The 13,254-nt window shown below is 42.1% G+C and overlaps 1 protein-coding gene across 1 annotated transcript; it reads left to right on the top strand.

Annotated features, from left to right (window-relative positions):
• Window positions 1-5,617: 5,617 nt before the first annotated feature.
• LOC129325140 (serine protease 55-like) lies at window positions 5,618-11,037 on the top strand. Its single transcript, XM_054972701.1, has 4 exons — window positions 5,618-5,820; window positions 6,386-6,624; window positions 8,644-8,786; window positions 10,732-11,037. Exons 1-4 carry the CDS (start codon window positions 5,618-5,620, stop codon window positions 11,035-11,037), a joined length of 891 nt encoding a protein of 296 aa, XP_054828676.1.
• The last annotated feature ends 2,217 nt before the right edge of the window (window positions 11,038-13,254 follow it).

The following is a 13,254-nucleotide window of genomic DNA, read 5'->3' as shown; positions in this document are numbered from 1 at the left end:
TAAAAAGATATTCAAATGAACTTGGGTGGTTGTTACTTCCTTACTTTTGAATGATGTAGGAGTCACTGTAAAAGTTTTACATATTTTTAATCTCCCAATCTGCCCCACCCTTACAGGCCAAAAATATTGACATCTTCCTTGGGTAATCTCACCAATTCTCATAAGTAAACAATCATGCTCACCAAGCCAGCTTTTCTAACTTGTCGCCAGACAGGTTTTTTTAAAGCTTATCCATGGCTGCAGAAGTATATTTTCAAGGAAAGGTAGAGATACTTTTTTATCCCCAAGGAATGTTCCACAGTCCATCTTTCTCCTGTATTTCTTTGGAAGCCTTTGCAATGTATTTATCTTCAAACCAACTATGGACTTTGCCACCTCTCCACTTTATTTCATCATCAGCCTGCCAAGCTTCAAAACTCACAACTACTCCCCTGGCTATTCTAGGATCTTATACCAGCTAACACATTTTCTGATTTGCTTGTTTTTTTATATCCCACCTTCCCATAAGGCTCAAGGCAACAAAGTAAAATCTCTTGCACCCCACATCGTCCCACCCAATTTCCTACAGAATTTCCTATCAAAGGTCCCAGTTCACATTAGATTCTATAGCTGGATTACCAATCACGGATGTGGTCAAGGTCAATGAGCGTTATTTAGGATTTACTACTTTTATGTACTGTTAGCTCCAGAAATTCTCTTGCTCTTCTAAACTGTGTCCATCTTTAGAATCATTCAGGGATAACGTGATTCACACTGGATCAAAGCTTGAACTTATCTTACAGTGCCCATTTTCTCTCAAGTCAAGCATCCCACTGGATTGCGTTAATGATTTGTTTGCTATTTAAAATGGACACTATTTAGAGCGGTTTTGCATTTGCGCCGTTGATGGGATTCAGTGTGGTGGATGGCAGAGTAGCTGGAGTTAACACATGCTTATACTTTACTGGCTTGCTTGGATGACGTATGCCCCAGGATCACCATGATCCATCATACATTGTTTAAAGGGTATGTCCTGCTTCCTCCCCCTGCAGAGTTGGCGGTGTTCATCATATTGGCATGTGCTCATAATGCACTGGATCAAAATACAGTTTCCAGGTGGCAATGCAAGACTGCATGATGTATTTGAGATCCGATTTATAATGGCCTGAAGTTGGTCCACTATCACTCTCTCAATTACCTTTCCTAGAAAGGGCAAATTAGAGACAAGGTAATAACTGGACACCATCCTTTTGCTGTAGGAATGGTTCTTAAAGCAGATAGCAGATGACCCCCCCCCTCTTTGAGTGGCCAAATGAATGAGTTGGTGACTGATTTGGCAAATGACAGATGGGGAAAGCAACCTGAGAATATGCATGCACAAAATGTCTTGCAACATAACTTGGAAAAGTTCTGAGCATTCAGTAAAGATCATTTCCCCTTCTCGTATTTGAGGGTGTTGATTGCAATGTGTGATGAAATCACAGTCCAACAAAGGGGAAGTAGCTATCAATCCTTGCTGAGAAAGTTTGCAGTTTCTTGGAAGCCGGTGCTGGTGTTGGTGCACCTGAGAGGTAAGCTATGAATCCAGAAGCCCCCAATTCAAACGTGACTTCAGTCATGTATTTTCTCATTTTGCCTGACATGCTTTACAGATTTGCAGTATGCATATGGGTAGTGCTTTGTTGAATGCATTTCAGTAACAAGGAAACAATTTGGGAACCTGTTTTTGTCCCATTTCAGTTCTTGGAACGTTGGCTTAATAGTAACTTGCTGTGCTTCTGAGGACTGATCTTTTTCCTACAGCATTTATTTTCTGAAATATAATATAATATAATATAATATAATATAATATAATATAATATAATATAATATAATATAATATAATATAATATAATATAATCACTTGCTTTTTCTTGACTTTCTCCTTTCTGCTCCATGCAGATTTCAGATCCTCTAAAAAATCTCCAGGGACTGGTTTGCTATATTTTATTTTCATACCTGTTCAGTTACTTATCTTGCACTGCTGGTCTGTGATACGGTAGTAGAAAAGAGCAAGAGTCCAGTAGCACTTATAAGACTAACATGGTACCATGTTATGGTAGGTTAAGGATCTAAACAGATAATGCAATAGGTTGTTTCACAAGCCATCTTTCGTCTCCTCAATGCAGCCGTTGCACCCAGTGTAAAGTCGAGATATAACCAAACGTAATGGAGAAGTAACAAAGTGCAGATATAATCAACATGGTGTCCACAAAAAGTCTGATCTAATCATATGTTCGAGTTCAATCTAATCAATGATCATCCATATAATGCCCTTAAATAGAGCTGAAACCAAAGAAAACCTCTCAGGTCAATTGAAAATAATGCAAATATAACCAGAATCAAAAGCAATTAAATACAGATCTAACAGTCCCTTGGAAGCTAGCTTGGTCCAATAAAAGCAGCCAGGTATGTTTTGATTGTGCAGCAGACAGCAGCCTTCAAGTCTTCAGCGCCTATTCATGAAGACTCACCTCTTCATCTGGGAAAAAAAAAGCCTTCCTGAGAACACGATGTGGTAACATTGAAGCGTTAGAGCTGGGGCCCATGGTGCGGCAAAACACACTTTTGAAGTCTCATTTGAGTTTTCTGTTTATATTCAAGAAAATAATGAATAATTGTTGATGAAGATGAGAGCTGAAACATTTGACAGTTTTTATTCTACTGTCTCTGTTTGGAATTTATCTTTTTCTTTCCTCTATGTTTACTGATTTGTATTTCACATTACGAAACTCCAAGCAGTATATACAGAGTTCCCAGGAGGTTTTCCAGCCAGGCAGTCACCAGGTCCTAACTTGCTTGGTTTCAGCAACGCTGCACTATCAGGTTCCTCTGTCCAACCAACCAGTAGGTTATCTTACGTTCCTATTTCTGTCGCTTTTGCCCAGTCAAAGGAAAACAGTCTCCTTACCCTTTAAGGATAAAGTACAAACACTGCTGCTGACATTCGACTCCAGAAGCTTACTAAAGTCTCTTTTAACTCTGTCTAATGTGGTGTTTTGTATGGCAGAATTTCCTAATGATAACATCTCTACTAAAGAATGATTGGTCAGGATCCACTGAGGTTTTTTTTCCCCCAACACCAAGAAAATGAATGGATATAGAAATAATAAGTATTAATTATAAATAAAATAATGTTAACTGTAAATTCTACAGTATAATACTAACTTTTATAAAATTAAAATATTGCATACATCCACTGCCTGCCTATCCAAGAAAATGGTTCAGGCTCAGTTTTCACAAATCCTCAAAAGAATGTAGGCCCTTCAGTTCAAAGAAAGTCACTATGGGCAGAATTTGCAATAATGTGTGATTCCATGATTATTTTAAAAAGTTTTCAGCAGTGGCACCTTGCTTATGAAATCTCCTTCCCCATAACATTTCTGTTCACCGAGGCTTTTCATCAGGGTTTTTTTAAAAAAAAAATTGGTCTAGAAATTGTTGTTTTAAGCTGTCATTGGTCTGTTTTTTATGGTCTATGTTTTTATGCTGGCCTGGGTTTTATGCTGGTTTTTAATTAAACGTCTTCAAGGGATTTTTGTTAGTTAGTTAGTTAGTTAGTTAGTTAGTTAGTTAGTTAGTTAGTTAGTTAGTTAGTTAGTTAGTTAGTTTGTTTGTTTGTTTGTTTGTTTGTTTGTTTGTTTGTTTGTTTGTTTGTTTGTTTGTAAACCACCTCTGTCAGGTTCCTGGAGAGGCACCACACACTTTTTCTAAATAAAATAATTAATAAATAAAATGTATCGTTCCATTCTTACAAACCTTATGTGTAGTTCCATTCTTACAAACCTGCTACATATGCCTTGCTGTAGTCAGAAGAACTGCCTCGTCTGATCTTTAACATTGCAGTGGAATATATGATCTTTTTTACAAAGCTGATTTTTTTACAGTGTTACAGTAGCTGATGTTTACAGTGGTAAGCAAACAAGACACAAATCCCACTGCTTTGGTGATAGCCCCTTCTCACTGCCTATTTGATTATTAGATTTTTCGCCCCCCCCCCCTCTGAATTGTCTATTTGTTATTAATTGTCATGTAATGCAATTGCCAAGTCAGGGTTTCTTTTATTTTCCGGGACTTCTTAAATTGGCTGAATAAGATTTTTGCTGTTTTATTATTTTTTTAAAATCATTACCTGCTTTTTTCTCTTCCATTTTCATCTGTTGCTTTTCTATGCTACCTTTCCTCTGCGGAGCTCAGGATAGCTTACATGGTCCAGGCCTTCCTCCATTTTATTTTCACAACATTCCTATGAAGTAGAGTGAGAGAGAAGCATTGTTTTGAAATCATCTAGGCTACAATCCTGAGAATATTTTCCTGGAAGTAAGCCCCATGGAATAAAATGGGACTTCTGAGCAGACCTGCTGAGGACCATACCCTTAGTGAGCTTCATGGGGATTTGAACGCAAGTCTCTCCTGTTCTAGTGTGACATTCTAGCCTCTATACTCGCCTCTCTATTTAATTGCTCCTTTTTAATTTACTAACCCATACTAAGCAAAGTTAAAGCCTTCCTCCAGCTTCAGGAGCCTCCCTGCAACTTAAAAGGGCTTTCCTCCCTCTAAAGCTGGTTGAAGGCTGGAGGAATTTCCTGTAGCCAAAGGTAGGACATCGTGCATCATTTCTATCCTTTTTAAAAATCTTGATTGTATTGTATGCCACTTTGTGGGACGTTTAGATGGAAAAAGCAGCATATAAATTTTCTAAACAGCTTAACAGAGGTGTTGCCCAAAGGACACATCTGGAGTGGTTGCAGTCAGACTCAGCATTCCATTATGATGCCACCAACAGTGAATAAGATGTCACATGGAGGGCGGTGAAGTAGGAGGAGCTTTGAATGATGTCACTTCAAGCCAGTTCAGTGAAGCACTAAGAGATTGTTTCTTGCTACTTGTGGTCTGAACATGAAGCTGGAGAATCTTTTTCAAGCAACGTTCAAATGCTGCCTGGTGTTCTTCTATTTTTAGCGTCCTTTATAAGAAGCTCCCATCCAAGTAAGTGGAGTTTCTTTCCACTCTTGAGTTCTTTATTACTGACATCCAGATAGCAAAGAGGCCACAGACAGTTCACAGAAACCAAAAGGCACAGGCTCAAAGCCCATCTTTACTCGGCAAGAGAGCCTCTGTTTTGCACACATTCAGTCCCTGATATCTTCAGTTAAAAGGTCTCAAATAGCAACTACCTTTCTCTGCCTGAGTCCTGGATAGCTGCTTGCTATCAGAGCAGAAAGCGCGCTGTTCTGTGTTCTGATTTAGTGCTGGGGATCTTCACATATTAATTCATACACATATTGGTTAGGGGCTACAGCTCAGTGGTAGAGCACATACTTTGGGTGCAAAATATCCCAGCTTTAGTCTTGCCATCTGCAGTTAAAGGATCTCTGGTAGCAGGCATTGGTAAATACCTGCAGAGCCACCACCCATCTAAGTAGACTGTACTAAGCTAGGTGGAGCAAAGGCTCCAATTTAATGTAAGGCAGCTTCATTAAGGGTCCTTGGCCAAGTTACACTACCCTGGCAGGGCCAGCCTTGCCATCCCCAAATACACACAAGTCAGCAGAGTATGAACTCATTCTATTAGCAGAACAGCAAAGGCTTGCACCCAATGTCCTTTTCATCATGTGTCTCGAACCCCTTTTACAAAGTCACCTTAGAGACAGCACCAAGAAGCGGAGTGGAAGCAGCAGCTGCACTAGAGAAGCTTTCATGGAAGATCAGCATTGAAGCTGAAAACAAGCATATCTGTGGAGGGGTGATCCTGAACAGCTGGTGGATCTTGTCTGCAGCTCACTGTTTCACAAAAGAACTGTGAGTATATCAAAAGTTACCTAAAAGTAAGGAGCCAGGACTGCTGCCATCACCCATAGGTTTCAAGTCTCCTCCCTGCTCCACATGGAAGCCCAAGCATCAATACACACAGATTTTGTCTTCGTCCTCCCACCCCCACCATCCACCTTCCCTGTTCCTACTGACTGCTCTGTGGGAACTATCCGAAACAGAGTTCCAGTCATTTCACTTCAAGAGCCAAAACAGAGGTATTATCACAAGTGAGAGGGCTGAGGTTACGCAAGCGGCTTGTCTTTCTGATATTAGAGTCTGCAGTGCTGGGATTGTCGCAGGAGCTGTCTCAGGATGATCTAGAACTCATGGATCCTAATGTAGGTATGATCAACTAGACTTTCCCACACTTTCTGTAGAGTGTAGGGATTACATTGATACTGGATGGCATGACATCTCTGGCGTCTCCCCTCCATTTTTTGTAAGCCTTCCTTTGCCCAGTTTTTCTGGACCGATGACTGCCTTGTTCCACCCATCTCTGTGGGGTCATTGATTCTTCTTATTGATACTCTTCTTCCTTCTGCTTGTTCCCAAGCCCTCCAGATCTCCACGTAATAGTTGGCTTGAAGGGGTACGCAAAGAAGAGACGGATGTTGGATAGGATAGTCATCCATCAAGACTTCAACAATGCAAGCATGGCCAATGACATTGCTTTGATCTTGCTGGACTCTCCCATAAAGTTCAGTAAAAAGATGTTAATTTCCGTGCCCTTGATGCATGACCTCAGCATGTGGAAAGACTGCAGTGTTTCCAGATGGAGCTCCATTATGGCCGGTACTGTATTTTATCCCAAACTAGTCATTATAGGGAAATTGTGGTGGGATATGATAGGGAGCGCACAGTCTTTTGGCTCAGGACTTTCACTAAGACGGGAGACTGTGGGAAGAGGCTTAAATGGCAGTCAGTTTTCCTTCTCCTCCGTAGCTGGTCCAGCTTCCCAGCATCCAGCTAAGCTTTGTGGGCATCCTTCCTCTCTTGGCTGTCTCCAGTCCTCCAAAGCAGCCACCCAGGCCACAGACAGACATGTCCAGTTTCCTCCCTGACTGATGCCCACTTTCTGCTTCCTTCCTGGTTGTCTGGTGGCTGCCGTCTTCCACCGGATGTATTTCTACAAGGTTTGAGTCCAGTTGCACTTTAAAGCCCAACCATATTTCCAAGGTATAAGCTTTCAAGAGACAAGCTTTCTTTGACAGATGCTCTTTATTAGGGAGCTTAATTTTTGAAAGCTTATACAGTGGAAATCTTGTTGGTCTTTAAAGTGCTACTGGATGCAAATGTTGCTCTTCTGCTGCAGACCAACATGGCCACCCACCGGAAGGATGTATTTCTGTCACTTGGCCATGGGATTGGCTTTCCTCTGACAATGTGGTGCCTGTGGTAGGTGGGCTACTGCCTCCCTTGGGTTTCTTGCTTTTCCTTAGCCTTGGTTCTGGGACCTACCCCTGTACAACTAACATAAAAAAAATATATGTATCTTGTCTTAATACAAATGAAGGCAGCTTCTGCAAAACCAGTAGAAACCATTTGTAGCAAGACTGTCATGTCACCTTTGCCTGCAGCAGCTTATTTTAAATCACACTTCCCATATGACCCAGCTCAGTGTAGCACACCATTGAAAGCTGCTGTATGATAGCAGCAATGTAGAACATGCCAGGACTTTATGGGTGCAGACTTCTCCCTTTGCACCAAGAAATAATTGCTGCTGTCCCTGTGCACCTTTAGAACTGCCAGCTTTTAAACTGTTCCCTCTAGCTGTCCCTTTAATATCAGTGGTCAACAATGCCATGAGAAGCTTTAAATGCATACACTGAACATGACATCCCCCCCCCTATATTATGCACATCCCAGTACACGTGAACATATGAAGCTGCCTTATACTGAATCCATCAAGATCAGTATTGTCCATTCAGACTGGCAGCTGCTCTGCAAGGGCTTATATACAGGTCTGTCACATTACCTACTGACAGATTCTTTAACTTGAGGTGGTGGGAATCAAACCTGGGACAACTTTTGCATGCAAGCAGATGCTCTACCACTAAGCTATGGCTCCTCCCAGTTTGGGATGGGGAGGCAACCTTTCGGTCTAATGGTAGAAAAGATCCCTGGGTCAGGGTGATTGTGCTGATTTTGGAAATCAGATCCAGAATCAGATCAACATTTAGCCATGAAGCTGGGTCGTCCCTTGCCATGAATACACTAAACACTACATTTATATACAAATGGATTGTGCTAAGAATTTGCTGTCTGATATTACATGTCCACAAACCAAAATGGGTTCTCTCTGTGGGTCTACAACATTAACCCTTGAAATTGAGAAGTCATATGAAGCTTCTTGAACAGCCAATTCTGGTTCAAATGCTGGGGAGCCTGGCTTTCCAAAACGTACTTGGTCAACAGAGTAGTATCTTCTGCCTGATGCATCCCAGGCTCCAGCTTTACCGCTTGCAGATCACTCAGTTTTTGCATCTGGCTGAAGCCACCAGGTCCAGGTCCAGGTCCAGGTCCAGGTCCAGGTCCAGGTCCAGGTCCAGGTCCAGGTCCAGGTCCAGGTCCAGGTCCAGGTCCAGGTCCAGGTCCAGGTCCAGGTCCAGGTCCAGGTCCAGCAAATGACCGAAGTCAGAGAGAACATTTGGTCTACATGATGGTTGCTAGCAGCCCACGCCTAGTCCTAACTGTGAGTTTTCCCATCTGTACTGAGCACAATGAAACCAAGAGTTGACAATATAGCATGGTGAGGACCTCCACCATTTCTTATTGACTCATCGATGGTCTTCCTTCCCTCTGTGTCTGTAGGTGGTGAGAAGAGACCAATAAGTACGCTACAGGAAGTAGAAACGACTCTGATCAGCAACAAGCAGTGCTCTCAAAGTGTCCAGGGGCTGACGGAGGATATGCTTTGTGCCATCTCAGAGGAAGGCAGGGAGGGCCTCTGTGAGGTATGATGAACTTGGTTTTGTGTGGCTGTGCTGCAGGATGTGGAGGAAGTGGAAGTTTACTGCATATGGTAATTAACTGTGATCTGTCCTATGGCATCCTGCAGCTGCTAGTTGTCTGACTGCGTAGCTTCTAAAGACCTGATGAAAGACTCATTTTTGTCACAAACTCTCAAGTAGTGCAAGATTCTCCAAATCCTTGGGGTCAGCCTTAAAGAACAAGCAAGCCCTGTCCCATACCTTGCTCTAAGTCCAACACAAACCCAGTTCCAGAGTTCTGAAGCAAGACAAACTCCTCCGTATTTCTGTATACCTTTCTTTGCATTTGTTTCCTTTCTTTTTCTCTCTTTTCCTCTTTCCCTTCTCTTTCCCTTCTCTGCTGCCCATTTACTCTCTTTTTTGTTCTGTATCTGTGGGGGGGACGGTTGAGTGAATAAAAGTTCACAATAGGATCCAGAGAGGAAGCTTTATGGAAAATCTGAAACCGTTAACGTTGGCATTAGATAGTGTTAAAAATAATTTATTTTAATCATATATATTGAAGTTATGCACATGTATTTTAGTAAAGTTTGTACGACCTTTAATGCAGTTTGTTGTGGACAAATACAGATGTTCTTTTATCTTTAACAACCAATTAAATGTAGTTGGAAAAGAGTTGATAAATGATTTTTAATTGCTAAAAAATCCTAAGTATAATTTGTTACTCTAGCCTGAGAGCTTTAAAAGAAACTTTCCTCTGCAGGTGCGCAATGATATAATGAGTTAGTATCAATTAAATTAAAGACCAATCACACTGTTATATTATTATCACATATAAAAGATCTTAGAGATGTCTCTATAAATAGCAGTGTGGGAAGATGTGTTGGTCTGCAGTCAAAAAGCAAGATCGGGATCAAATAACACCTTAAAAACCAATTAGATTATCAAGGAATGAGCTTTTGAGTGTCAAAGCTCATACCCTGGAAATCTAGTGGTTTTTAAGTTGTTATTTGACCCGGATCTTGCTCGATAGATAGCAAGTGTCATTCAGTATAAATGGATGTCAACAAGATTTATATTAAAAAGTTTTGCTGAAGGAAATCCCATGCGAAAGATTTTAGGTGAGAAATGTATGTGTCTGCGTGTCTATGGAAATCCCAGTGCATTTCGCAGTAGATAAGTATGATCTGATTTTAATCATTTATATTTCTGTTTGAGAAATGTTTAATTTTTATTGCATGCAAATATTTAGTTGGAGTTCATTTAATACATTCTTATATTTTAATATCTTGCTTAACTAAAAAAAGATTAGGGTTTATAAGAATACAGATTCTTGAACTCAATGCCCTTAACACTCTTCCCACCGTTGCAGTTATTTATTTGTGTTACTTATAGTCCACCTTTCTCACTGAGACTCAGGCAGGATTGCAAGATGATCAACAGCAGGGACATTCAATCAACAATATAATAGGGTATAGACTGCTGACATTTGAAAACAAACAGATCTCTCTCTCTCTCTCTCTCTCTCTCTCTCTCTCTCTCTCTCTCTCTCTCACACACACACACACACACACACACACACACACCAATAACATCCACCCACAAATAAATTTTAAAAAGTTCTCTAAAGAAGGATGATCACAACCATTCCAAAGAAAGTGGCCTTTTTGTTTTAATAATTTCTCACTACTTCTCACTACTTTAATAATTTCTCCCTGACCTAGCTGGTCCAAGCTAGCCCTGTCTCATCAGATCCTGGAGGCTAAGCAGGGTTAGTACTTGGATGGGAGACCACCAAGGAAGTCTAGGATCGCTATGCAGACACAGGCAACGGCCAACCACCTCTGTCCGTCTCTTGCCTTGAAAACCCTATGGGGTCGCCATAAATCGGCTGTGACTCGAGACGCACCTTAAACACAGAGAGGATTTTGAATGGTTTATATTGTGCTCTTATTTCTTTCTTGCTCAGGGTGACAGCGGGGGCCCTTTGGTTTGCACCTATGGAGACATCATTGTGGAGTGGTTTGTGGTAGGAATAGCCAGCCGGGGAGACAGCTGCGGAGGAGAGGACAGTCCTGTAGTCTATACTCTTGTCTTTAGCTACCTTGACTGGATACAGACAGCAACCACTAGAGAAGGGAAGCCGTTTATACCCGAAGGCAGGGACGACGTCATTGACACCTCTATCCGCTCAGGAGCTGTTCAGAATCACTTTGCTTCTGATTCTCCCCTCCTTCCACTTGTGTGTTTGATATTGATAGTTTACAAATTGTAACAAAATTGGTATATACATCTCACTTTGTCACTCATAAAGGCACTCGACAGATGGGGGGGTTGGGAGGGAAGAGGGCAGAGCTCAGTGGAGGATCATGTGCCATCTGTACAGGAAGAACCAGGTTCAATTCCAGGAATTCCCAAAATCATCTCAGGTGCTAAGAAGCTGCTATTGTGGAGGGTACTGCTGTGCTAGATGCACCAGTGGTCCAGTTAAGTAGGAGGCAGCTTTATGTGTGCTCTGATCTGGCAGACCTTTGGTGCATATAGTCAGGGCTCGCCCAAGGCCATTAGCTTCCCTGAGCAGTAGCACTGTGGCAGCAAAGAAGATCGCACAACAGTTGGATCACACATTAAGGAGAGAACTTTGACACCCCCAAAATCCCCTTCCTGCAATCCCTCATCCTCAGTAGTTTGTTTTATTTTAGATATATACAACCCACTTTTATCCCCAGTCAGGATTTACAAAAAGTGGCTTACAAAGTTGTTCTGCCTTCCTCCATTTTATCCTTAATGACCCCTCCTTCTTACCTGATGTTGTAATTGTTGTCTTTGTGTCTTATATATGTGTTTTGGTTTTATGATGTATTTTTCTAATACTTTGTTTTAATTGTTACTTGCCTCGTTGGCCCTGATTTAGCAGAATGGTGGGATATAAATGTTGTAAGCAAATAGATAACAAAAACATAGCAATAACAACAACTCTGTTGGTAGGTCTAGAGTGACTGACATAAGGTCATTTGCCTATCCACCATCGCAGAGTGGGGCTGGGTGTCCCAAATCCCAATCTTACACTTTAACCACTATATCTTTTTGGCTGTAGGGGTGCACATCCCCCCTCCCCAAATGGGTGTGATCTAGAAAAAATTCAGTATCCTTGAAATCTGGGACAGTTTTTTTTAATTGGGTTAGAGAATCCTGAATTTATCCAGATATTATTCCCTAAGGGGAAAACTATCTGTGGGAGTGAGGGGATAATTTTTCAAGCAAACTCCACCAAATTTGCCAGGAACCTACTCCTTCCACTAAAGACCCCCCTCCCCAAGTTTCAGAAAGATTGGACCCCGGAGTCCAAGTCTATGGGCCCCTGAACAAGCTTCCATCAGCCGCTCTCCATTGTTTCTTCTGGTGGAAACATTTCCAAGACTTTCCAGGCAAAGGGAAACCTTAAGGAAAGGCAACCCCTGCCCAAAAGCCAGTCCCAAATGCAAGTCCCGTTCCCATGCAAGCTGAACTAACAAAGCCCAACAGAACCAACGTTTGTGCAGTAGTTAAGAGCAGGGGACTCTAATCTAGAGAGCCGGGTTTGATTCCCCGCTCCTCCACTTGAAGCCAGCAGGATGACCTTGGGCTAGTCACAGCTCTCTGGAGCTCTCTCAGCCCCACCCACCTCACAGGGTATTTATTGTTGTGGGGATAATAATGGCATGCTTTGTAAACCGCTCTGAGTGGGCATTAAGTTGTCCTGAAGGGCGGTATATAAATCGAAAGTTGTTGTTGTTGTTGTTGTTGTTGTTGTTGTTGTTAAAGTGAAGAAAGGAAACCAATGCCAAACCAGATAATTGCAATGTCAAAACAGAGAACTCCAATGTAAAAGTAGAGAATCCCAAACTGAAGCAAGGGAGGGGGTGAGGCTTGCCTGAGCCGTGGGGTTTTAAAAGGTGGCTGGCGGCAGCTTTAACTGCTCACTTGGGGCCTGGGTGGTGGTGGAGGGGCAGGATGGGAGTCCTCTCTGCCTGCTGCTTCCTGTCCCCTGCCAGCCTCGCACCACTCTCCCACAGCAGCATGGAGCTTGATGCCATTTCCTGCTGCTGCCCTCTTGCTCACTGTTATTCCACCTGCAGCTGTCTGAGGCCAAATAATCCAGCCCGGCAGAGTTCACCCCGAATGTGATCTGGGATTCTTCAGTGTGATCTGGCAAAACTGGGTTATGCCAGATTGGCATAAATCTGGCCATTTAGCTGGATCATGAATCCTAGATCACTTACCCCCAGTTGGCATTCTATTTTATACAACACTCTTAACTTACAACAGAAGCAAAGAATGAGATATACCTGCCCCGACTAGCCATAACATTGGGAGCTAGAGGAATCCTGGTCTCATTGTAGTACTATAATCTCCTGGTTCACAAGGCTCAGTCACTTAGATGCTAAGATATTTATCACATTTTTATCTCACACGTCTTCCAGTGGTTCTTGCCTGCCTCCATTTTCTCAAC

The sequence above is a fragment of the Eublepharis macularius genome, chromosome 1 (assembly GCF_028583425.1).
Source record: "Eublepharis macularius isolate TG4126 chromosome 1, MPM_Emac_v1.0, whole genome shotgun sequence".
Lineage (NCBI taxonomy): Eukaryota > Metazoa > Chordata > Lepidosauria > Squamata > Eublepharidae > Eublepharis > Eublepharis macularius.
The sequence above is the reverse complement of the archived record's forward strand: the minus strand, read 5'-3'. Positions and strand labels throughout refer to the sequence as shown.